At 40.5% G+C, this 26,633-nt stretch overlaps 1 protein-coding gene across 3 annotated transcripts in view; it reads left to right on the top strand.

The window, feature by feature from the left end:
* The window catches only part of LOC127450427 (ADAMTS-like protein 1), a 292,344-nt gene that overhangs the window by 80,540 nt on the left and 185,171 nt on the right, over positions 1 to 26,633 (top strand). For 2 of the 3 annotated variants that reach the window (XR_007898997.1, XM_051714544.1), the window contains exon 2: positions 14,570 to 14,764. Coding sequence is in view for 2 of the 3 variants with exons in the window: in XM_051714544.1 (XP_051570504.1) it covers positions 14,570 to 14,764 (195 nt within the window). In the remaining variant the exon portion in view is untranslated. The remainder of the gene's footprint in view (positions 1 to 14,569; positions 14,765 to 26,633) is intronic. The other variant, XM_051714547.1, reaches the window with a different exon arrangement.

Raw genomic sequence — 26,633 nt, forward strand, 5'->3', positions numbered from 1 at the left:
AATCAGGCAACACATTTCTTCTTCTTTTGTAATGGAAGATCACAAACAAAATATAGCTACAAGCAGCGATGATGGGCCCAAGCACCATGGGTCCATTTCCACCCTTTTGGAAAACAATGCAAGGTGGACACATGCATTTGGCATTTGACATTATTCTAAACAATTTTGAAGCAATTTGGGTAAATAAAAGAGGACTATTTTAAAGTCTGTTAAAAGTGCCATACTTCCTGCTGCCAGTTGGTGGCGCTATGACCATGACCCATAATAGCCACATCCATGTGATCAACCCCCATTACCAAACATACAGCTGAATTTCATAAAAATCATACAATTCACACAGAAGATATAAGGAACTTACTGTTTCACATTTTTGCCCTTAATTTATTGCCTTGCATCGCAACACCGTTCAATATATCAACAATCTGTTTGCTATTTAGCATCTTCAATGTCTTGGCATAAGGTTGCCTAAATTTGGTGACAATCACATGAATCCCCTAGGAGGAGTATTCAAAAGTTCAGGGCCAGCAATTTTCAAAAAATGCACATTCAATCCAAAATTGCTGACTTCCTGTTGGGCTGAGCTAATTTTGAAAGTTGTCCGGCTTGATGAGAACAAAATATGTAGCAAGTTTGGTGACTGTAGAAGAAACTGACCCCACCTCTTTTGTCAAAAGGTGGCACTACAGAGCTCCCCAGCCACGCCCATGTGTTAACTTTTGCCCAGGCCTAACGGCCAACAACCCTGATGTGTTTGCAAAATATCATGAAAATTCAAGCATGCCAAATACCTAAAAAACATGTGAATATACATAAATGTAATAATGACGTTAATGCATTGCCATTGCAACACTATTTAAGATATCAAGAATCCCTTTAGAATTTTAAATCTGCACTGTCTTGACATTATAAATAAAAATAAAAATTTTTTTGAAGCAATTCAGGTAAACGTAAGAGGGATATTTTAAAGTCTGTTTAAAGTGCCACACTTCCTTCCGTGACGCACAATAGCCACATCAATGTGATCAGCCTGCAAGGCCAAACATACGGCTCAATTTTGATGTAAATCACACAATGCATGCAGAAGACATGAGACACTTCCTGTTTCTCATTTTTTAATGTTACTTTATCACGTCACCATGGCAACACTGTTCAATATATAAAAAAATAATTTAGCATCGTCAATGTCTTGGCATGATGTCGTCCACATTTGGTACCTGTAACCTGTATCCCCTAGGAGGAGTATTTCAAATTCCAGTACATGCATTTTTCAAACAATCCAAAATGGCAGACTTCCTGTTGAGCAGAGCTTCTGACTGTCAGCGTGAAAGTTGTCCGGCTTGATGAGATCTATTGTACAAAGTTTGGTGATGGTAGCTCAAAAGGGATGTGCTACAGAGCCCTCAAACATGCCCATCTTCTAGGTGGTGCTATAGAGCCCCCCACCCCGCATGCAACTTTCAGTGCTTGGGCCCTAAATAGTGCATTACCACCATCTACTGTTAAATCTGGCAGCTTATTACAGCTCACTTGGATAATATGAGAATGTGTGATGGTTTTGTAAAGCGAACCACAGTCTGTTTAGTTTTACAAGACAAAGATTGGCAGGTAAATCTGAAAATGATAAAAGAACAATATTCTATTCTATGAAACGAATGTTTCAGACACTTTGTTATTAATAGACAACACAACAGAATATTTACCTTTACCTTTTTAAATAAAATAATTCAGTAAGTTATTATTGCCTTTTGAGAAATTTATTTTCTGTTCTGAATATTTATTTTGTTTCTCATTATCTTTGTGTTACTGGGAGCAGTGCGATATTTCCTACCATGCATCACTATTTGTTAACACATTTTCTCAGTTTCTTAGCATTTAAATAACTATTATTTTGTAAAAGAAATCATTTATAATGCCATGTATTATTATGTGACTGTCCTCAAAGAAAAGTCATGATCAGGAGTATCGATATTTCAAATTCAATACACCCATCCTTATTATCCATGATGGCGCAATAAATGGCTGCAGAATTGGAAAATGGAGAAACCAATAATCAGTGTTTTTTTTCCATGTCTTTTAAAGAATCGAACAGTAAAGGTTACACCTTTGTATATAATCTTTGCAAAGCAAAGATTAAAACGTTATCTGTGTCAAAGACTTTGAAAAATTGTAAAGAAAAATTGCCTCTTTAAGTAGCTTCAATGTAGCTAGCTAATTTTCGATAGTTACTTGTAGTATAGCTAACTACTCTTTCAAAAGGGTAGCATGATTGTAGCTTAACTACTTTAAATTATGAGTAGCTTGTAGCTTGTCAAAATACAATTTCAAAATAGCTTCCCCAACACTGCTCACTGTACATACAGTAGAAGATCTGCCATGACTCCATTCAAAAACAAATTAAAGCTGCACTACAGAACTTTGGGCTCTCTAGCAACATATGTGGTTGAAACCTAACATTGCAAGCAACTTGCAGAGGAACATTTTATGTGAGTAAAAGAGCACTGCTCTTCTGTGCAGATGAATCTCATGGTTTGAAGTTACAGTACCAGCCAGTGATCATCACTCTGAGATATTCACCTGTAGAGCTGGAGTCCAACAGTAACGTGCTACTTTCATGTTCTTATCATTCATTTAAACATTCATAACAAAGATAATAATTGTTTTGAGGAAGAAATACAACACTCTTATCAGGGCCAGCCCTAGCATTTTGGGTGCCCTAAGCAGATTTTAAAACATGGGGCCCCCCAACCTACAAGTATACCTATCTAATTCACCCAACATCAATAACTAAGCAAGTTTAAATTGTGCAATTAAACAAGTCTATTTATTCAAAAACATAAAGCTTAAAAATGCATAACTATCAATTGTAGTTTATAAGCACAGGTATAACTACTTCAGAAGTACAAAAAATAAAGAACATAATTTTTTTTAAACAAACAAAAACATATCACATTCACAAATGAATAAATATATGGGTAACACTTTACAATAAGGTTCCATTCGTTAACATTTGTTAATGCATAAGGTCCACATCCTACCGGAGGGAGTTTAACATGTGGAGCATACCTCACATGGACTTACCAACAGGGAAGTACACATGTGGAATGATACCACAGGAGGACTCTATCTACAGAGAGGGTACACAGCACAGTGGCCGAGACAGAGAAAGCTCTGACGAGGGGAAACACTGGTTTCACCTAAGGGGGAAACCGAACAGTGGAAACTCATCATACGGGATTACCAAGGGAGAATCACCATGCATGGAGCACTGAGCCCGAGCACACGGGCTCACCTGAACAGGGGAATACCACGAGTACTGGGCCTGGTGGCGTTACTCCTCCGCCGAGTTTGTCACCGAACAGTGCTAAGGAATTAAAGAGGTGTCTGGAGTTCACCGGAAAGGGGAACTGTTGTGGACAAAAAAGCGCACATTATCACCTTTGAAAAAAGGGGAAAGGCGCAATGCAAGCGGTACACACAGCCGGCCGCCCGGTCTACCTGCTGTTACCGCGTAACACTCGGGTCGAAACCAGATCTATGTGTAGGTTATAAAACCTCGCAAAGGTATTGGGTGTAGCCCAACCCGCAGCTCTGCATATGTCTGCTAGAGAGGCCCCCTTTGCCAGTGCCCAGGAGGACGCAACACATCTAGTGGAGGGCGCCCAGACTCCCAAGGGGCACGGAAAGTCCTGAGATTGGTATGCGAGTAAAATGGCATCCACAATACAATGGGCTAATCTCTGCTTTGAGACAGCTTTCCCCTTCTGCTGTCCTCCAAAACAGACAAAGAGCTGCTCCGAGCATCTAAAGCTCTGCATGCGGTCCAGATAGATGCGCAGGGCACGAACTGGACACAGCAATGACAAGGCCGGGTCTTTCTCCTCTGGAGGGAGTGCTTGCAGATTCACCAACTGGTCCCGAAAAGGAGTGGTGGGAACCTTGGGCATGTAACCGGGCTGGGGTATCAAGATCACGTGAGAGTATGCCGGCCCGAACTCCAGGCATTCGCTGGTAACAGAGAGCACCTGCAGGTCCCCCACCCTCTTGATGGAAGTGAGCGCCACCAGGAGGGCTGTCTTCAGGGACAGAGTGCTGAGCTCGGTCTGCTCCAGGGGCTCAAAGGGGGGGCTCTCTTTAGGGCAGGTAGGACCACAGAGAGATCCCAAGAGGGGATCAGGTGCAGTCTAGGAGGATTCAACCTCCTCGCACCTTTGAGGAACCTGTTGATCAGGTCGCACTATCGTGAGGGTCTCCCGTCCAGTGTATTGTGGTGTGCTTCTAAGGCAGCCACATACATTTTCAGGGTAGAGGGAGACAGCCATCTCTCCAGCCCCTCCTGAAGGAAAGACAGCACAGACCCGACGGCGTATCTCTGTGGGTCTTCCCCACGGGAAGAACACCAGTTAGCGAAAAGATGCCACTTCAAGGCATACAGCCGCCTCGTAGAGGGGGCCCTTGCCTTAGTGATCGTGTCTACCACCGCTGGTGGAAGACCTGCTAGGTCTTCCACGTCCCATCCAGGAGCCAGACATGGAGATTCCAGAGGTCCGGCCACGGGTGCTGGAGTGTGCCTCGCCCCTGAGTGAGAAGGTCCTGCCTCAGGGGAATGCACCAGGGAGGTGCTACTGTCAGGAGCATCAGATCGAGAACCAAGCAACAAACAGGACTTGCTGCTCATCCTCCCTGACTTTGCACAGAGTCTGTGCAATGAGGCTCACAGGAGGAAACGCATAATTGTATAGCCCCCGAGGCCAGCTGTGCGCTAAGGCATCCGTGCCAAGGGGGGCCTCAGACAGGGAGTACCACAGGGGGCAGTGAGAGGAGTCTTGGGAGGTGAACAGGTCTACCTGTGCCTCCCCGAATCTCTCCCAAATCAGCTGGACTACGTGGGGGTGGAGTCTCCACTCCCCGCGGAGCAATACCTGCCATGAGATCGCGTCTGGTGAGTGGCTCGCAGAGACTTCAAGGCCTGCTGACTCCAAAGGAGGCGGCGGCGGGCGAGTTGCAACATGTGACGCGAGTGTATGCCACCTTGGCAGTTTATGTACACTACGGTCACTGTGTTGTCAGTTCGGACCAACACATTCTTGCCCTGAATCAACGGCCGGAGCCTCCTCAGGGCAAGCAATACCGACAGCAACTCCAAGCAGTTGATGTTCCATTGGAGTCAGGGCCCCGTCCAGAGCCCCGACACTGCCTGCCCGTTGCACACGACACCCCAGCCCGAGTTGAGACCTGCTCTAGGGGAACACCTGCCCATAGAAACGCAAGGTCCAACCAAGAGTTGAAAGTCTGACGGCACTGTGGCGTAATGGTCACACGCCAAGTGCCATGGCACCATGCCCACCTCGGGACTCGAGTCTGTAGCCAGTGCTGAAGCAGGCTCATATGAATTAACCCGAGGGGGAGAACCACCGCCGAGGATGCCATATGCCCCAGGAGCCTCTGAAATTGTTTCACTGGTGCCGCCACCTTCTGCCTGAAGGTCTTCAGCTGAGCACGTTCGGTCATAAGACGTGCCCTGAGAGCGACCGAGTCCAACTCCATACCAAGAAAAGAGATGCTCTGCACAGGGGAGAGCATGCTCTTCTCCCAGTTGACCTGAAGCCCGAGTCAGTCAAGGTGCTGAAGCACAAGGTCCCTGTGCGCACACAATAGATCTTTCGAGTGAGCTAGGATTAGCCAGTCGTCGAGATAATTGAGAATGTGTATGCCCTTCTCCCTCAGCGGGGCCAGGGCAGCCTCTGCGACCTTGGTAAAGATGCGAGGAGACAGGGACAGACCGAAGGGTAGGACCTTATACTGGTATGCTCGTCCCTCGAAGGCAAACCAAAGAAAGGGTCTGTGTCGAGGAAGGATCAATACATGAAAGTAAGCATCCTTCAAGTCGATGGCCGCGAACCAATCCTGATGTCATACTGACGCCAGGATGCACTTCTGCGTTAACATCCTGAACGGAATCCTGTGTAAGGCCTTGTTCAGGGCACACAGGTCTAAGATTGGGCACGACCCTCCCCCTCTCTTGGGCATGAGAAAATAAGGGCTGTAGAAGCCCTTGCGCAACTCGGCTACAGGGATGAGCTCTATTGCTCGGCTCGGAGGATGGAGGCACCCTCGCCTTGCACCGTAGTGGAGAGGTTGCCACTTAACCGGGGCGGGCATCTGACGAACTGGATCACGTAGCCGAGGCGAATCATCCTGATGAGCCACCACGAGGGGCTGGAGAGCGCTAACCAGGCCTCCAGCCTCCGCAACAGCGGCAACAGGGGGATGACTGGACTTACCGTGCCCGGGCAGGGTGGTTCACGGCAAGGCAGAGCATGCGCCCCACCTGGAAGACAGCCCGGGGGGGATGTGCTGCTCCGTAAGCCTGCAACGGTGGCCGGTGACTGGGGCGGGCGAGCGTGTCCCATGTCCACATCCAGATCACCCGCAGTGCTTGCCGACCCGGCCGGCTGAGCGTCAGCCCAGGACGGACCGGGTTTGGGAGCAGCCGTGGTGGCTCCTTGCTTCATGAAGAAGGAAGTGAGCCACGACCGCAACGTTGTCATGGGCATGTTCTTGCATGAGAACACAACCCTTCCACGAAAGCTGCCTCGGCGTGCCGGGGCCCCAGACACTCAAGGCAGATTTCATGGGTATCCTGAGAGGAGAGACAACAAGATGCCAAGCGTTTGCGCAAGCTCTTTTAGAGGAAATATACTCTTTCGAATATACTCTTTTAGCACCCGCAGACTCAGGCTGCTGAAGCACCCAGGGGAAGCACCACACTCTGACCGTGCGAGGGTGACAGCTGATATGCACCGTAAAAAATCCAGCAGCGTAGCAATAGGTGAGAGGACGAACACACAAGCATTCAGCTCCAAAGAAAAAATCTGAATGAGTGATGCACGCCATCTCCTTTTATACCCATATGTCCGGAGCGGAGAGTGACATGCAAATTCCACTTGCCAATTTTCATTGGCCTTTTCTATTTTAAGCAAAGGTGGTTGGGGCTCTCAAGATCAAACCCCTAGTGTCACAACATCGACACAACGTCGAGTGAGTGACAGACAGGGAAAGTTAAATTTGCAAAAGGTGGACTTGAACCCGGTTCGCCCATGCAACAAGCTGTTTTACTAATGTCACCACATCAGATCTTTGGCCAAGGAAGTTAAAATTCACATACTTATCTCTGCATGTCTTTTCTTCCAAGCGTATTCAATATTTTTTTTATATAGTTCTGATAGGTTTCATCGGACATTTGGCATGCACTGGGCAGTGTGCTATTTACACTTATTGCAAATAATTATTTGGCTGTACTGAACCCATGGTAGGGGGGCCCCTGGTGGCCACGGGGGCCCTATGCAGTCGCATACTGTAAGTCGCTTAATAGGCAGGGCTGGCACTAACTCTTATTTACATATTTTAATACGATTATTCAAGTGTTTACGCCACTACACATTAATGTTTGTGTGGTACTACATATATCAATTTGAGAGATGAAACTCGTGATATGACTGCTACAATATTAGGTATGTGCACTGCACACAAAACTAAACTAAAACACAAAAAGAGGATTCAGTAATGATGGGGATGAAATATACTTTATTAAACATGAAAATAATATGCAGAAATATGCCATATAACAATTACAATAATAAACAGTTTCCTTAATCTTTTCTTTGGAAGTCAGTTATAATAGAACGACTTTTACTAAACAAATTTATATGTACTGTATGTTACTGTGCTATGAAATTGGTACATTATAAACAACTTGAAATAAGCATACATTCATGTGAAACTACCTTGTACTTTTAAGAAATCAATTTTAAATTGTCCACTCTGTTTAAACAGACTCAATGCTAAAAGGGCAATGGGAAGTGACAACAAATTTTGCATTATAACGACTGGGGTAAAATAAATAAGAAAACAGTGGCACACACACTTCTTGAAACTGCAGCAGTGTTATTAAATACTCAAAAATCATGAATATTAATAAACTTGATACAAAAACTTCACCGGACAAGGCCTATTAAACATTTTGCTACCGGTAAACACATGAGAATGAGAATGAGCTTTATTGCCAAGTATGCTTACACATACAAGGAATTTGTCTTGGTGACAGGAGCTTCCAGTACACAACAATACAAAAACAACAACAAGACTTTTAAAAATAATTAAAATTGAATAAAAAATAGATAAATATTGAAAAGAAAAAAGTATATATAGAATACACAATAGACAATATATTCATACATACATACATATATATACATATACACACACACACACACACACACACTCACACACTTATATATATATATATATATATATATATATATATATATATATATATATATATATATATATATATATACATACATACATACACACATATATATATATATATATACATACATACATACACACACACATACATGCATACATATACGTACATACATACACACACACACACACATACACATACGTAGTGCAAATCTAAATACAAATCGGTTATGTACAGTGCAAGGGAATGTAATGGCAGAAGAGGTAGGATGTGTTGGATAATATAAAAAGACTTAAGCTGTGTATTGCACATTAATTATTGCTCAAAGGGGCAGTTTTAACTGTTCATGAGATGGATAGCCTGGGGGAAAAAACTGTTCCTGTGCCTGACGGTTCTGGTGCTCAGAGCTCTGAAGCGTCGGCCAGAAGGCAACAGTTCCAAAAGGTAGTGGGCAGGGTGAGTGGGGTCCAGAGTGATTTGTTTCAGCCTTTTTCCTCACTCTGGAAGTGTATAGTTCTTGAAGGTGGGGCAGGGGGCAACCAATAATCCTCTTAGCAGTCCGAACTGTCCTTTGTAGGCTTCTGATGTCTGATTTCGTAGCTGAACCAAACCAGACAGTTATTGAAGTGCAGAGGACAGACTCAGTGACCGCTGAGTAGAACTGTATCAGCAGTGCCTGTGGCAGGTTGAACTTCCTCAATTGGTGAATGAAGTACAGCCTCTGCTGAGCCTTTTTCGCAATGGAGTCAATGTGGGTCTCCCACTTCAGGTCCTGTGAGATGTTAGTGCCCAGGAACCTGAAAGACTCCACTGCTGCCAACAGTGCTGTTTAGAATGTTGAGGGGGGTCAGTGTTGGGGTGTTCGTCCTAAAGTCCACTATCATCTCCACTGTTTTGAGCGTGTTCAGCTCCAGGTTGTTTTGACTGCACCAGACAGCCAGCTGTTTAACCTCCCTTCTGTATGCAGACTCATCGTCATCTCGGATGAAGTCGATGACAGTGGTGTCATCTGCAAACTTCAGGAGCTTGACAGAGGAGTCCTTGGTGATGCAGTCGTTTGTGTAGAGGGAGAAGAGTAGTGGGGAGAGCACACACCCCTAGGTGGCACCAGTGCTGATTGTACAAGCTGCTGCCTGTCAGAAAGCTGGTAAACCACTGACAGATGGACGTGGGAACAGAGAGTTGGTGTAATTTAGTCCGGAGAATAGCTGGGATGATGGTGTTGAAAGCCGAACTGATGTCCACAAAAAGGATCCTTGCATATGTCCCTGGTCTGTACAGATGTTGCAGGATATGATGCAATCCCATGTTGACTGCATCATCCACAGACCTGTTTTCTCGATAAGCAAATTGAAGGGGATCTAGAAAGGGTCCAGTGATGTCCTTAAGGTGGGCCAACACCAGTCTCTCAAATGACTTCATGACCACAGACGTCAGGGCGACAGGTCTGTAGTCATTAAGTCCTGTGATTTTTGGTTTCTTTGGGATGGGGATGATAGTTGAACGTTTGAAGTAGCATGGGACTTCACACTGCTCCAGTGATCTATTGAAGATCTGTGTGAAGATGGGGGCCAGCTGGTTAGCACAGGATCTAAGACATGCAGGTGAAATGCCATCTGGGACCTGTGCTTTCCTTATCCTTTGTTTTCAAAAGACACGGCTCACATCATCTTCACAGATCTTAAGTGCAGGTTGAGTAGCAGGAGGGGGGAGGACGGGGGTTGCAGGAGGTGTTGGTGTTTGTGTGAAGTGAAAGTCAGAGTGGGTGTGGGGTGTGAGATTGGGCCTTTCAAATCTGCAGTAGAACACATTCAGGTCATCAGCCAGTTGTTGGTTCCCTACAGGGTTGGGGGTAGGAGTCCTGTAATTCGTAAGTTGTTTCATTCCACTCCACACTGATGCAGGGTCGGTAGCTGAAAACTTGTTTTTCAGCTTCTCAGATTATCTTCTTTTAGCCACTCTGATTCCCTTATTCAGTGTGTTCCTGGCCTGATTGTACAAGACTTTATCCCCAACTCTGTAAGCATCCTCTTTGGCCTGACGAAGCTGCCTGTGTTCCGCTGTAAACCATGGTTTGTCGTTGTTAAATGTTAAATAAGTCCTTGTAGGAATGCACATATCCTCACAGAAACTGATATATGATGTAACAGTATCTGTGAGCTCATCCAGGTCTGTGGCTGCAGCCTCAAAAACACTCCAATCAGTGCAGTCAAAGCAGGCTTGTAGTTCCAGCTCTGCTTCATTGGTCCATTACTTTACAGTCCTTAATACAGGCTTAGCAGATTTTAATTTTTGTCTGTAGGTTGGAAGAAGATGAACCAGACAGTGATCAGAGAGTCCCAAAGCTGCTCTAGGGACAGAGCGATATGCATCCTTTATTGTTGTGTAGCAGTGATCCAGTATATTTCTGTCTCTGGTTAGGCGTGTAATGTGCTGTTTGTATTTGGGCAGTTCACGTGTGAGGTTTGCTTTGTTAAGATCCCCAAGAATAATAATAACTGAGTCCAGGTATTGTTGTTTTGTGTCTGTGATTTGATGAGCCAGCTTTTGCAGGGCTGTGTTCAAACACACGTTTGGCGCAATATACACACTCACCAGAATAAACGAGGAAAACTCCCGCGGCAGGTAGAGAGGCTTACAGTTAATAAAGAGTGCTTCCAAATTAGGACAGCACATCATCTTTAACGTTGTTACATCTGTACACCAACTTTCATTGATGTAAAAGCACGTTCCACCGCCTCTCGTTTTCCCCATTAACTCCGCGATGCGATCCGCTCTGAACAGCTGAAAGTGATGAATGATGTTCAATTTATTAAAGAGCACCTACTATGGTTTTTAAACATGCCTAATTTTGTTTTACAGGTCTCATACAATAGATTTTCTTGCACCCAAGGTCAAAAAACATTTTAATTTGCTCAGAATTTAAATTGTAGCAGTACCTTTTTTTCCCAGTGTCAAAAATGACTCGTTCAATGATCCATTCTAAAGGATTCATTCTAAACTCCTCCTTTCAGAGAGCCTACTCTGTTCTGATTGGTCAGATGTCCCAGTCTGTTGTGATTGGTCTACCGCTGTGTAGTGTGGTGTTTGAGGGCGGGTCAAAACGGTTCACGAGCAGCCAGTGAAGACCAGAGGTTGGTTTTTTGTTACCAATTTACGTAGGTTAGTCCAGGAAGTAAGTCTGGAATTACTAACGACTCGTTTCAGGTGTTCAGAATTGGTTCTTTCTTTTGGAAGTCAATAACTCCATTTGTCGTGCATTTTGATTTTTGAAACTTTGCAGACTTTTTTACATTCACAAACAGCTATATAACACACTACATGAAAGGTAATATTTTGAAAAACCATAATAGGTGCTCTTTAAAGCATGACAACCAGTATAAGATTCAACAACCCTACCAGAAACAGCCTGGTCTCATGAGCATTACGTGACAGTGGCAACATTTAACAAAACGAAAATACGTGCCTTATTAAATGTTTGGCTGCCGTTTCCTAGTGAAATGTCCAGCGGGGGTGCCAAAAGGAAGTGAAAATGTGTTGTAATCAGACAAGGTTTTTAATGTGAATATTAGAAGAAGGTTTTGAGTAAAATGTGCCTCCCTACTATAGTGATTTAAAATCAAATGAGAAGTATTCACAAAACAGACATCCTTACCCATAGCCAATGCCTAAACCTAACCAATGATGTCCAAAAACAAAATCAGAAATTAAAAGCAAATTTCTGAAGCAACCATGTCATCTTGTGTTGTTTCTATGACACTCTCAGTGTGAACTTGCTTGTTTGACTAGTCTCAAGCCACTGTCTTCCGAATCCATAGTCCAACACTCTATGAGGTGAGCTACTGTGGAAGTTAATCACATTGGAATAAATGTGTAAATGTAGGTGACTCTGTGATACAAGTGTTAAAATGTATCATCTTTCAAATGATGCATTATCGTAAAAGTGTTTCATTATCTAGCTTCTCATAGTGTTTTGTGTAATAAGTGTAATCAGCCATTGTAGTCATGATTTGTGTGAAAGTTAATAAAACGCACAGTTGTTGTAGCACCTCTTGTGTTAATTTCACCAGAAACTGCAACGAAACATAGAATTCAGCACGTAAAAGTCAGTTTGCAAAAATGTATTTATAGTAACTTTCATTGTATTAGACTAGGTTGACCAGATTACACATCCAAACATTATAGCAAGGAAACAACTTCACCAAACAGTTAACAGTTAAACATCCATCCGGAGACTGATATCCTGCCTCTTCTCTCCTTAACTGCGGCTGACTTAACCACCATAGCTTTCCAAGCTGACATGCAACACAGTAGCCAGACCAACTTTTAAGAGCTTACGAACATGACGTAAAGAAGCAAGTACAAATTACATAAACCTGCGATTTTGCCCCAAATCCTACCCGACAGATCAAAATAAAAATCATTATTTTAGGTTTACCATAGTGAATCAAGTTAAAGGGCATGGTTTTGAATATCAATTTTTTTATGTACTTTCTCAATAATTAAATTGTGTTTATTGTAACTAAAAAATACTTACGTAGTGCAGCATTAAATGTTGTAGAAACATTGTTGAAAAATAGTACATTGCTGCATGTAATTCATCATCATTAGTAGCAACAGCAAACCTTCCTATTCTTTCTCTCCAGTAAAAGGTGAATGAAAACCATAGGACTTTGAGTATGATACAGCAAGTGTTTTAGCAAATTCAAAATTTAGAAGCTTTTAAGAGATATCTTAAACCCATTTTAACCAGTGAACCTTTCTGTAGTCCTAGTTTTCCTTTATTGTTCATCGATTTGGGATTGCTTTACTAATGCTATGCAATGCTAGCATTTGTTGTACAAGAGTACAATTATCAAACAAGAGTATAAATGACCTTGTTTTACACACCTGTCTTTTCAAACATTTGCTAAACAAGTTTTATTATCATGTAATGTAGGAACTTTGACTCATTGATGTGTTTGCTTAGAACTGTAAATCTCCCTGGATGCCGATATGTTTGCATTACGTGATGCACCTGCATCTCTGAGAAATCGTAGTTGTGGATTTCCGCATGGGTTTCCAACTTGGAAGTCCGACTTCATGTGATGTTCCATTGCACTTTTCCAAGTAGGAGGTTGGAAATTCTGACTTTCCAAGTTGAATGGAACCCAGCATTTAGCCACATGACCTTTCTCCAAAACACTGCCCTCCAAAGTAATGTCAGCCAACCAGATGTCAGCACAAAATCATTCACAGGCAGAGTGCTGTTTACAGAGCCTAAGGCTATCACAGAGACTTGTGTGATTTCTCATAACACCTATTTAGGTGACATCTGTCAGGTAGTAGGGACATTTTATGCGTGATATTCCAAAAAAAAAAAAAAAAAAAAAATGAAATCGCTCACAGCAGCTTTAAGCCTGCACCGAAAACATTTTGAGTGCATTGCATCACAATGCACAGCTATGCTGATATTTCTGCCAGCCATGTGGTTTTAGTGGATAGTGCTGAGTGTTTACCATTAACACATAGCTGATTTGTCCCGTCTCACTCCAATTAATTGGAGCATTCCCACACTCCTGTGGTCTGAATTGTGTGGCAGCAAGCAGTTCTCAAGGGCCTTCTTTTTCTCACTCAACCCCACTGTAACCCAACCAGTCATCTGCAGCTTGGCACTGACCAACCAAGACCGATTGTTGACCCACAGTCATTACGTGTTTATGGCTCAAGGAGAGCAGCTGAGGCTTAGGGCTGTGAGCTTGGGCATTCTATAGAATGAATGCTATTGCTAGTGGCCTGGTCCAATTATTTTCCTTTAGAGTGGCCTTTAACAAAGTCCCTTTAAGGCAAGTTGGGTCACTCGGCGGCCATGTTTGTAACGCCTCCAGGCAGCCTGCAGGATACTGTTTTCTATGGATACAAGTACAGCTCCTAACTGCTTGAATTGGGAAAGGCTGAAATCTAAAAAAACAGATGGTCAAGATTACAGAAAAAAATAACAGAATCAGAAATAAAGTCTGACAACTATTTATTATAAATTGTTTTTCTTTAGCTCACATCAGTCTAAAAAATTAAACACCTATTTTTCAGGCTGGTCCATTGGTTGGATGTTGGGATGCTTTTTGAGGGAATCAACCTATGAATTGTTTACTTACCGTTGCCTCTGCTTATTAAACTACTTGACTTAAAATAATCACACGTTTCAGTTTTGACATGCAAATAAACAAACCTAGAAATGTATAAAACAGCTAAGTAATATTGGCATGATAATAGATATCAAGGTGCACTAACTTAATTAGACTTAATTTTTTACTTTCTCCTCAGGTTTGCGCAGATAGTAGCAACATTGGCGCTGTCTTTATCCGGGAGTTCACACTCAGTCGCCACGATGATCTTCTAGATGAACATCTTAATGAAGGCCACAAACCAGATGACTCAGTAAGTGGTTGCAGAGTATTAACTGTTTTTTCAAAGACAGTAAAGAGGAGAACTAATCGATCCTACATGCACAGCGGTCAGGTATGATTTAATACACTATCTACTAAATTAATATTCCTGTATGCTTGTCTGCTTATCTTCCCAGCATAGCATCTGAGCATATATTTTCATACTGCTATTAGGTAATCCATCATGAATAAATGTAGCTGTTACCTCATGGTTCATTGCTATATACCCAGTATATATCACAGACTCATGAGAGTACATAATGACAACAGGCAGGCATGGATGGGAATGCACTGTTGTATTGACAAAGAAACAGTATGACGCACTACTGGGGTGGGTGACATCTCAGTGACCGGCTCTTCTATGCAAAGCTGCACTCAGTCCAGCTGCTTCCTAATGCCATCACTCAGACTGCTGTCTTATTTAATATGGGCCTGGTCACGCCGCACTGTGATGGATGAGAATATTTCATTGGAAACTTAGCTCTCAGTTTACTCCACCCAATTGCGTCACAATGCTGGCACAGGAAACAGCTGTAGTGATCGATTCATTGCGATAATCATCAGTGTACTTTTGTTAGCCTGATTGCAGATTGCGGTTTCTGCTGCAAGCGACTGCAAAAAATTATTACTCAGTAATTTTGTCTTGTTTTCCAGTAAAACTCCCTGAACATCCTTTTAAGTAGAAACCGTATATTTCAGGATCCCTGCAGTAATGGAAAACCTGAAAATATTAGGAAATGTTTAAATTGTGATTTTCAGGCTATTATGAATATACACTTACTGAGCACTTACTAGGAACACTATACTAATACAGGGCTAAACATTAAGCATTGTCATGTGCTTGTAAATTGGTCATTCACTTGTCTGAGTAAAAAAGTAACTTGTCCGGAGAGAGAAAAAAGGACATTTAAGTTACATGCTCAAGTAACATTTCAAAGTTTCTGTTGTATGTTTTCTAAATTATGACCGATGCCCAACCTAATAGTGTACCTATGCAATCAACTCAATTTTGTGTGACAGAAATATAACCTGCACTGGGTAGGGGAGGAGGCTATTGTCATATGGTAATTATTTTATGTTATGTATGGTAGTCAAATAAAGAAAAGCCTCCATTGCCATCATTTACAGCAGGGGTGCTCATAGTTCTTTAGAAAGAGATCTACTTTTTCTTAATGATGTTGCAGCAAGATCTACCATGTACAATATAGGCTACATATTATAACATTACAAAAATTTCGGTAGTGACATTTGACGATTCTCGATACCAGCTTCAATACTGCAACAAATAATAACACTAACTAATTTGTTAATTATGGAAGAATGATTTCAGGTTCTTAAGTGATTATTCAAGACTAGTAAACAGTCAGTAATAAAATAACAATAAAAAAACAGCAATTAATAGAAATAGCAAAAAACACAAATTAAGAAAATTCAGTGCTTTTTTCAACAACTTTAAACGTTTTTAACAGCAGTAGGCTATCAAATATTCAAGTAAACATTCAAAATGAAATGCAACATAAAACGACTGGTCTTCGCTGTATGATTATAATACATTAATACTTTTTAAAGCTACTAAAGTTACCCAATAAAAAGCAGTGAGTGGTTTTCTCATTTTCTTGTTATGGTTGTTTGATTATGACACACAAGGCAGCAGGAGGACTATTAGCTTACATTTACACTTACAAGTCCTACATTTTAATGCAAATCTGCTTTTTTCTTCACTGTTTATGTTCACTTTAGACATAACTCATTGTGTTTACATGAATACCTCACCAAGATGGGCATTTTGGAGGAATTTTGAAATTGATTTCCGTGCAAGTGGACAAGCGTTTATGTCGAGCCCTGGAATACTGGGTATAGGGCCTCCCTTTGCTCTTCTTCGGGCATGGATTCCACAAGATGTTGGAAATATTCCTTTGAGATTCTGATCCATGTTGACGACTGCATTATGCAATTTCTGCAGATTTATCAGCTGCACATTCATGTTCTTCTGGATTCAGATCCGTTGACTGGGAAGGCCACTGAAGAACAGTGAACTCATTGCCATGTTCATGAAACCAGTTTGAGACAACTTTTGCTTTGTGACATGATGCATTATCATGCTGGAAGTAGCCATTAGAAGATGGGTAAATTGTGACTATGAAGGGCTGCAAATTATTAGCAACAATACTCTTGCTGTGGCATTCAAGCAATGATTGATTGGTATTAATGGGCCCAAAGTGTGCCAAGAAAACATTCCTCACACCATTACACCACCGCCAGCAGCCTGGACTGTTGACACTAGGCAGATTGGTTCCATGGATTCATGCTGTTGGCGCCAAATTCTGACCCATCTGTGTGCCTCAGCAGAAATCGAGATTCATCAGACCAGGCTATGTTTTTCCAGTCTTCAACTGTCCAGTTTTGGTGAGCCTTTGCCCACTGCAGCCTCAGATTTCTGTTCTTGTCTGACAGAAGTGGAACCCTATGTGGTCTTCTGCTGTTGTATCCCATCCGCCTCAAGGTTGGACATGTTGTGCATTCTGATATGCTATTCTGCTCACTACAGTTGTACAGAGTGGTTATCTGAGTTACTGTAGCTTTTCTGTCAGCTTGAACCAGTCTGGCCATTCTCCGTTGACCTCTCTCATCAACAAGGTGTTTCCATCCATAGAAATGACACTCACTAGATGTTTTTTTGTTTTTGGCACCATTCTGAGTAAACTCTAGAGACTGTTGTGCCCAGGAGATTAGATGTTACAGAAATACTCAAACCAGCCTGTCTAGCACCAACAATCATGCCACGGTTGAAATCACTGAGATTAAATTTTTCCCTCATTTGATGGTTGACAAGAACATTAACTGAAGCTCCTGACCCGTATCAGCATGATGTTATGCATTGCAGTTCTGCCATAGGATTGGCTGATTAGATAATCACATGAATAAGTAGGTGTACATGTGTTCCCAATAAAGTGCTAAATGAATGTACATGTATATTTTTTCTAGTTACACTCTAAAATAGTCGGTCAGGAATTGTGAGTGCAATCTCTAAAATAATGTTCAAAAATTATTATCAAGTAATCATGTCTGACTGGAAAAAATCATGAAAAAGTCTTGGAAATGTATTGGTCAAAAGGTGTGGGAACCACTGACATTAAATTGAGAAGCAAAATTACATAATATATTAAGTCATGTTTTCAGAGAAAGTAAAAAAAAAAAAAAGAAAATAAAAAATATTCCAATGGGGTCGGAAAAATGAATTCGTTATCCATTTGAATTCAGTTAAATTTCATTTGAATTAATTGTCAGATAGTTAAAGCATAAACCTTACTAAGATTTGTTATATTTCTCTGAAAACAAGAGAAATCTTGTTCTTAGTATCTTATGTCACAGATAAATGTATCTTGTTTTAAGGACGTTTAGATATTTTAAATGGAAAACTAGACAAAACATACTGAATAAGAAAATTATCATTTTGCAGCGTGGGACTTTGTATTTTATATAGTTGTTATTTCACAGTTGCATTTTTGAATATCATTTTGAGTTTCAAAATCTGTTTCTCAGGCTAATACTCCACAGCTGTTCATTTACAGACAACACACTTGTGCTCTGTCTTACAGCCCTCAGCACTTGAGTAATGATTCTAGATGTCCTTTAGACCAGTGGTTCTTAACTGGTGGGTTGTGACCCAAAAAATGGGCTGTTCTGTGGTGGTTGTGGACAACAGGAAAAAAACAATGCTAAATGCATTTAATAAGATGCAGCTAACTATACTGTAGAATCGAGAATAGGTAGTATAGCAAAATAAATAAGCTGATCAACTTCTACAGGGGAGGAGAAAATGCTTTCTGTATCTTTTGTTGTTGACCTCAAAAGGCTGTGTGTCCAATCAAACTCTAAGGTATTTCTATAAACTATAAGGTCACTTGGTAGATAGAAGCTAGCCATATTAGGCAGATGCCAACATATGACCCTTGCTACCTCAAATACGGGTTCACATGCAGCCAGAATAAGCATAGTTTGTACCGACATAAATGTGCTTTGGGACAAAAATTTAAATGTTTTTCTGTTTACTTTTGTATATTAAACAGTTTTGCTGCTGTGTTGGATTGCCACTTGATGTGCAAAGTAAAATGTGGGTCCTGATTCAAAATAGCTGAGTACCACTACCAATGTCTCTTACTGTTAAATCAAACCAAATTGTTTTTGTGGTTTCAGACATCCTTTAAATGTTGCATATGCATGATTAATATATACACAATTTACAAGAGGTTATTTTACTCCTCTTGTACTGTAAATAATGTGAGTTGTCTCTATCAATGGCTGTTTCTCGTTTGATGTCTTACTATGAAATTATTGCTCACTGTTGCATTCTCTGAAATGACTGGGTTTTATGTATCCCTCAGAGTAACACAAACCTGCTACTCCTGCTATGGCTATGCTGCTGGCTAAAGTTCAAGTTTAAACACAGTTAACATCATGGTTACTTTCGTAACCTCCGTTCCCTGATGGAGGGAACGAGATGTTGTGTCGATGTAGTGAAACTAAGGGTCACTCTTGGAAGCCCCAAACACCTCTGCTTTTTTGAAAAAAGGCCAATGGGAATTGGTGAGTGGAATTTGCATGCCACTCCCCCAGACATATGGGTATAAAAGGAGCTGGTATGCAACCACTAATTCAGGTTTTGTGCTGAGGAGCCGAGACCAGGTCCCGGCCATTTCAGCGGGTAGTTCAGCATTGTGGCAAGAGGGACACAATGTCTCGTTCCCTCCATCAGGGAACAGAGGTTACGAAAGTAACCATGACGTTCCCTGTCTGTCACTCACTCGACGTTGTGTCAATGTAGTGACACTAGGGGTCCCTATACAAAACGCTACAACTATCTGAACTGTGTTACGTGAGCTGGAGGTGCGTGACGGGCAGACCGCTGTGTGCCTCGTAGCCAGTGCACCAGGCCATCACGTAACCTTCCCCAACGCTCTTATGAGCGTCGAACGGTCCTTCAGGAACAAGTCGACTGCCCAACAATAGGGACAGGCTAGCCAGCCGAGGCCTCTTTTCCTCTTTTTTTCTCCCCAAAAAGAGTGGAATTTGTTAACCGACTGGGAGCCATAAGTGTCTACATCGGGGGGTGTCCCTCCCAAGGGGAAGACACCGCGGAGACCAGAAAGGTGGGGGAGGGGTATTTTGAGTGGAATACATCACATGGTCTTACCGAGTCTTGTCAGAAGTATGTCATGTGGAGAGGTCCCATGGTAGGTCCTACCCAAATGGGGAGGAGTTTCTACAAAGCATGGCGACCGGGGGCAGAGGGGCCTCTGCCAAGGAAGACGCAGTTTAGCGACAGGGAAACGATGTCAGTGTTGGCTTCTTCAGTCATTTTTTTTTTTTTTCTTGAGGTTCACTTGTTGGTAAAATTTACATAATGTATGGTCATAATGGTCATAATGTAGTAGTATATTACCATTTTCTATCCTTTACACATGTAATAATTATTTGGCTATACTGAACCTGAGGTAGAGGGCACCCTGGTGGTCGCAGCCCCTATGCAGCAGCTTATGTCGCTTATTAAGTAGGGTTGGCACTGTTATAAGGCATAGAATATTTGGTGATGAGAAAAAAATGCTATATAAACAGCAAAACTAGTCCAGACTAACACACGCTGTGAATGTGAAGGGTTAATAAGTCTGTATCCAGCTGCAGGGAGAGTTATAAGGGATGGTCAGCCCTTGGGTTTCCCTGTCTCTTCACACTGTTTCAATATGCATTCTGTGTTGGGGAATACGGGATTGTTCACCGGGTCGGATCGATTTCCCCTTGATCGATTCGCCAGTCAACCGGTGTAGTTGGCCTCAGTCGATTCGCGGCTTAAATGCAGGACAATGGGTATCCAAACACATTCATTGTGGCCAAAATAGATGATGTCCTGGCTAAAACGAGACAGCAAGCAGCGTTACAAGCGTAAACTTGACCATTGACTTTCAAGATTAAATAAAAATCTAGTGAATTTTTTTTTTTAACTTTCTTTGGTAAGTAACCATGTAATAAGCATGATTCGCTCCACGTTGGAGTCCTGAACATGGTTTATTTTGCAAATAAAATGGCTGACTATACAATTCCTTATATAATCAAACAAACACAAACAGAGAAAAGAGTAGCATTAAATTTGTTACTCACCAGCATTACTGTCATGTTGATATCATTGACACTCTATCTTTTAATATTTAAAGTTTCTTTGCAAAGTCTGAACCATAATGCTTCTCAAAAGAATCCTGAAATGTGCCGAACAAAGGTTAATGTTGAGATCCTTCAGAAGGCTATGCATAGATGTAGTTTTTCCAAAACCAGGAACACATCAACGTCTGGGGACCTTTCTTGACATCTTAATCTTTTCGTTGCTTAAAAGCAAACTACAGTAACAATAGTGCAATCAGCCCCTTCCAGTGTTGGGGTCCCTCAGCGTAACCCTCTCTATGAATTCCCCATGACGATTATGTATGTTGTGGAGGTGGGGATTATCCAAATGAGCCCTGTTTCTATATCACTACGGGGCTGATTTCAAAAAGAGTCGTTTTGGAGGGTGGAAACAATAAATGTTATTTTTGGACTAAAGAGGAAGTTTTGAGTTCTGAAACTTAGAGTGTATTTTTATTCTACAAAGACCTCTTATTTTTCAAAATATCAAGGAAAATTTGATTCCTCATGACGTGACCCCTTTAAGTACTGCGTTTTACCTTTGTATGCCAGCAAAGCTGAGGAGACAATGCACCTGTATTTATATATTCATCTTTGTCCATTTAGTTAAAGTTGTGTTTGTTCTCTATTTATTTATTTATTTATTTATTTATTTATTCATTTTCTTTCCACTACCTTTTTGGAATAGCAGGCTCATTAAAAGAATAATTCACCCAAAAATTATAATTCTCTCATTATTTACTCACCTTTATGCCATCTCAAACTTGTACTTTCTTCTTATCATCTTTGGCTGAACTATTCTTTTTTAACATGAGGTTGGTTCATACAACATGTACAGTTTGTCACTACCTGCTTAACCCACTCACATCTTCCTCAAACTACTGCTCCCCTGGAGTATAAAATGGGGCACTACGGCAAAGCTGCTCTTGTACTGAGTCCAGCTTACTGAATAATAGTAAATTAGGATTTGGATAAATTGACTGTGAATCAGCCTGAAGAGGCAACCACTGGCCAGTGGAAATGGGTGGCGTCCTATCACTAGCATAGAGAGGACATCCCCTCGCTGTAGCAATGGCAGGTTTATGATGGGAGGGCTTCCTCTCAAGAGGTGACCAGTCCTGCTTTCATTACATGCCTATGCAATTCTCAAAATTCTAAAGAACAATTTTCTAATGTTTTGCTATGCTTAGAACTGAGTAGGACTGTGTTCAAAAATACTTTGAAATACAGTTTTTGAACCCTAATCGGCCTAATAATGGCAATGGAGATCTTTTGGGAGGTGAACTAGTTTAATATTATGTTGTAGTTAATATTTTTCATATGTAACTTTTCCAATTCTGTTACCAAGAAATTATCAAATTAGTTGTCATTTTTGGCACAATAAATAAATAAATAAATAAATAAAGAATTGTCAAGTGTTTTGGGTAGTTTACTCAACAAAGAAAATAATTTACTCAGCCTCATATTGTTGCAAATCCAAGTGCCTTTCTTTCTTTTTTTTTTTTTTTCTTTTTTTTTTTTTGTGGAAGACTAAATGAGATATAATGACAATCTTTTTGTAAAATTGACTTTTGATGAACTATCCCTTTAAACCCCAAAAAAACACTTTTAATGGGATGTGGCTTCTGTGATATTTATGCATGCAGTGGTATAGATGCACATGAAAGAATGCAAGCAGAACTCTGATCAGTCCCAAAATGGTTAGACACTGGCCAGATTTCTTCTTTGTTAACAGAATTCAGGTGGCACTTGGTTCTTTATCTAAGATATTTCCATCAGAAGAACTTTTATTCCTGTAGATAATGTTGCATTTGTGTACAGGAAGCCCAGATAGCGGTGGTATGCAACACTGATGCACTAAATCATTACTCTGAATGTTTTGCTCTCCATTATAATGAGCAGACCCTTGGCGAGATCCCTCTTCTGCTGCTTGGCATTACTCGAGGCTCCATTAGGCCTGCCAGAGATGACAAGCACCAGTCCCAGCCCTCTTTTTGAATGGAACAGTAGGTCAAAGCAGAAGATTCTTACTGTCCTGTACACACATCTAGTCCTGCATAATATAAACACTTCAGGACTGCCTGGCGTGATGTCAAAGGTCATCATTTGGGGGACAGCATCTGTGTGGTACCCATCCCCATCACACCAGCTGTGTTATGGGTGAAGTTTCAGCACTGAAATGCTGCACAACTAACTGCCTAATTTAGTCTATAATTGAAGGGAATGAGATGTTGTTTTTTTTTGCAGTGTCATAAGGCAGATTTTTTCAACCTTGTTTTGAGGGTACCCACATTTTTGTTTTACTCTCTACGGTTACATTTGCCACCACTCCAAAGTACAGTAAATGAGCATTTTTTAAGCATAAACGAAATTATTTTTGCCCATTACTCTTATTTCGCATTGCATGTAAACACCTTTACCTACATCTTTCCAATGTGCACAAGTGTTGTGCGCATGTCTGTTTATGCGATGGTGTCAAAAGCAGAGAATAATCTAATTATTTTACATTTCATGTAAATGCTTGCTTCTTACCCTCTGCTTTTTTTCCCCCCTGAATAAGATGATTTTTTTTACAGTTATTAGTGTATTGCTGTGCATGTAAACTGCTGTAAATCTGTAAATCTTACATCGATCAGGCCTGTAGCAAGTAGGGATGTGCCCGAAGCTGAATACCTTATTCAGAAAGGCACAAATAATGACTTCAAAACGAATAACGGATTCATCCGAATAATAGACACAATATTCGTTTGACTGATTATCCAAGAAGCACAAGGATAGAGCAACATTTTAAATAAACATATCCAAAATTACAAAGAAGTCAATATTAGTAGCCTACTAAAGTGTAAAACATAGGAATGAAAATGCGCACGGTGTGATTTCAGATCGGATGGGCGCGGTCTGAACACAGTTTGCCGTCTCCGTTAATTGTGTGCGTCTGAAGCTTGTCAAGTGTTACATTAACTAAGACACTACATCATATTTGCTACATATTCCATCCCTTAAAATGTCTATATTAATGTATCACACGATTCACACATAATGATTTCCATCTATTCATTTATAAACCAACCTGAGCGCAATGTTAAATTCCTGACCTGAAGTGATGATTTCACAGCGGAGCTCGTCTGTTCACCTCTAAAAGTTGACCACATTTATTTTCACATCACAGATTATGGTAAGTTTCTGGTTAAGACTTCATTCCAAAAAAGTTTAAATGCTTCATAAAGGTTTAAATGATCCATATAGTGTGCATCTATTCAGAGTATTCCTGCTCATGTGATGCAAAGAAACTGAAACATGCCAATCTTTTTTCCCGTCCCTTTAAACTGTACTAAATTTGAAAATGTTAGTGTAAAATTATTATTATTATTATTATTATTATTATTAGACTATTATTATTCTTTTCCCACTATTTCACTAATTCTGTACATGTAATTTAACTAAATAAGTATGTCCTTCATATTATGTTAAAATATGTGTGCACAAATCAGCCTTGAGTGTAAAATTCCTGATATATTTATGGGACTTTCACCTATTTCAAGTTTCAAGTTTTATTGGTCACATACATAACCATACACTGTACGATATGTAGTGAAATTCTTGGTACGACTGTTCTCTCCACAGTTTTACTGTTTACGATAAAATTATATATATATAGATGAGTAGAAATAGAAGTAAAAAAAACACAATTAAAAAACACAATAAAATACACAATAAAACAGGAGAAAGAAGAAATATACTGTATGTACAAAGTATGCATATAAATATGAAATAGTGCATAATGACAGATGTAGAGGTGGTAGCAGCAACAGTTGACTGGCAATATGTACATGTGCAAGGTAAAGTGCAATTGTGCAGTATGTTGACTTGCAACAGGCTAATGTTATAGAGGTGATGTTGTAGATGTATAATAATGATATATAATAATATGATAATGTAGACGCTATTTGTAGGCTATATTGATTTATTCAAATTTCTTTTAATGTTTGTATTTAATGTTCGCTGCAAAATGTGTGCTTGACATTTCACAATTGTTTGACACCTCATGCCTCAGTTAACAACATATTCTACAGTTCATGAGCCTACATAATCAGCTTCATCTGGTAAGAAAAAAATTATAAAATGATAATGTAATAAAAGAATAATAGCACAATAACAATTATAATACTCATAGTAATAATAATTAGTATTATTTTTATTAGGCTATTATTATGAATAGGCATTTACAAGGCATATTTTATTTATAGAAACTATACATTTAATAGAGTTACATTTTAAAAATGGGTGTTTCATTTAGTGTTGTCGCACTTCCTGTTTAAGCCCTGCCCACATTTAGTTCTCTCCGAATACAGAGACAGATACAGATAATTTTGTGATAGTAACAGATACAGATACAAATAGAGATAATGGCTGCGCAGGACACCCCTAGTAGCAAGGAATTCTGTTTGCCCATTAATTGGATATCGCGTTACATGTAAACTACTTTACTTTTACTGTCTTATCTAATTTGTGCAAGTTTTGTGTGCATGCCTGTTTACATTTTGATGTCAAAAGCAGAGAATAATGAGATTATTTATATGATATTATTTCGATTATATATGTCATGTAAAGCCGGTTTCTTGCGTTGTTGGATTTTTTTAAATAAGCTAATTTTTGGTAGTTATCAGCGTATTGTGCTCATAAAAAGAGAGAATAAATATCATTTTTATTTATATATATATTGTTAGTAGATATGTAATTTGATCATTTTTAACCACTTTAACTTACAAAAAAAAAAAAAAAAAAAAATTGCCTTGGTATTGCCATGGTTATTTTGGACATGGTACCATGTTAATGGAAATATTTTGGACATGTACTATAGAAACTCTATGTTTTGTACATGTACCATGGTAATACCATTGACTGGTATTGTTTGAAGTACCTTGGAGTACCATTTAAATACCATCCATCCATCAGTCTTCTAAAGCGGCTTGTCCTATTTAGGGTTGCAGGTAGTGCTGGAGCCTGTCCTAGCTGAATCAAGCCAAAGGCCATTAAAATACCATGATATATAAATATGCTATTCATTCAGTATCATACATCAAAGTATGACAAACTCATATCTAGTTATCATTTGATGAATCATTAGATTCCATTTACGATCGCCACCTTTTGACATACAAAAAAGTACCATGGTCTTACCATGTTTTTTGGATATTGCACCATGATAATTCCATGGTATTGCAAGAAGTACCTAAAAATCATGGTATTTGAGTATGGTAATTATTAATAGATAATTTAGATTACCATGGTATTACCATCTAAAACCATCATTTTACAGAGGTCCCACCACAGTCCTTTATTGTGAGTGGTAATGGTGTTACAACCCTACCCTTACCAAGACCATCTTTTTTCCAGGTTTCAAGTCTCAGTTTAATATGAACATAAATTATATCTGGTTAGACTCCATGTGGTTTATGGCACATTCTAAAGGCAGCTGAGTGAAAGTGATGAGCATGGGGAACTGTGCTGGCATTCTTTGTTTCTGGAATGAGCATGGTGTTCTAAACTCTATTCCATGTTTGTTTCATTCGTGGTGTGTGTTTGGTATGGAGCCCTGGTTTCAGAGTGCAGCTGTATCCTTCATGTGGTCACACAGCATTGTGCTTTGGGTGCTGGCTGATGGCTGCTGGAGAAGACTCTCATTAAAGTTGCTCCCCACAAAACAATAAAAATGTGTGGATGTATGCATGTCTGCCATGCATTAAGACAGAGATAAGTAATTTATT

This window comes from Myxocyprinus asiaticus, chromosome 2 (genome assembly GCF_019703515.2).
Source record: "Myxocyprinus asiaticus isolate MX2 ecotype Aquarium Trade chromosome 2, UBuf_Myxa_2, whole genome shotgun sequence".
NCBI classification, from domain to species: domain Eukaryota; kingdom Metazoa; phylum Chordata; class Actinopteri; order Cypriniformes; family Catostomidae; genus Myxocyprinus; species Myxocyprinus asiaticus.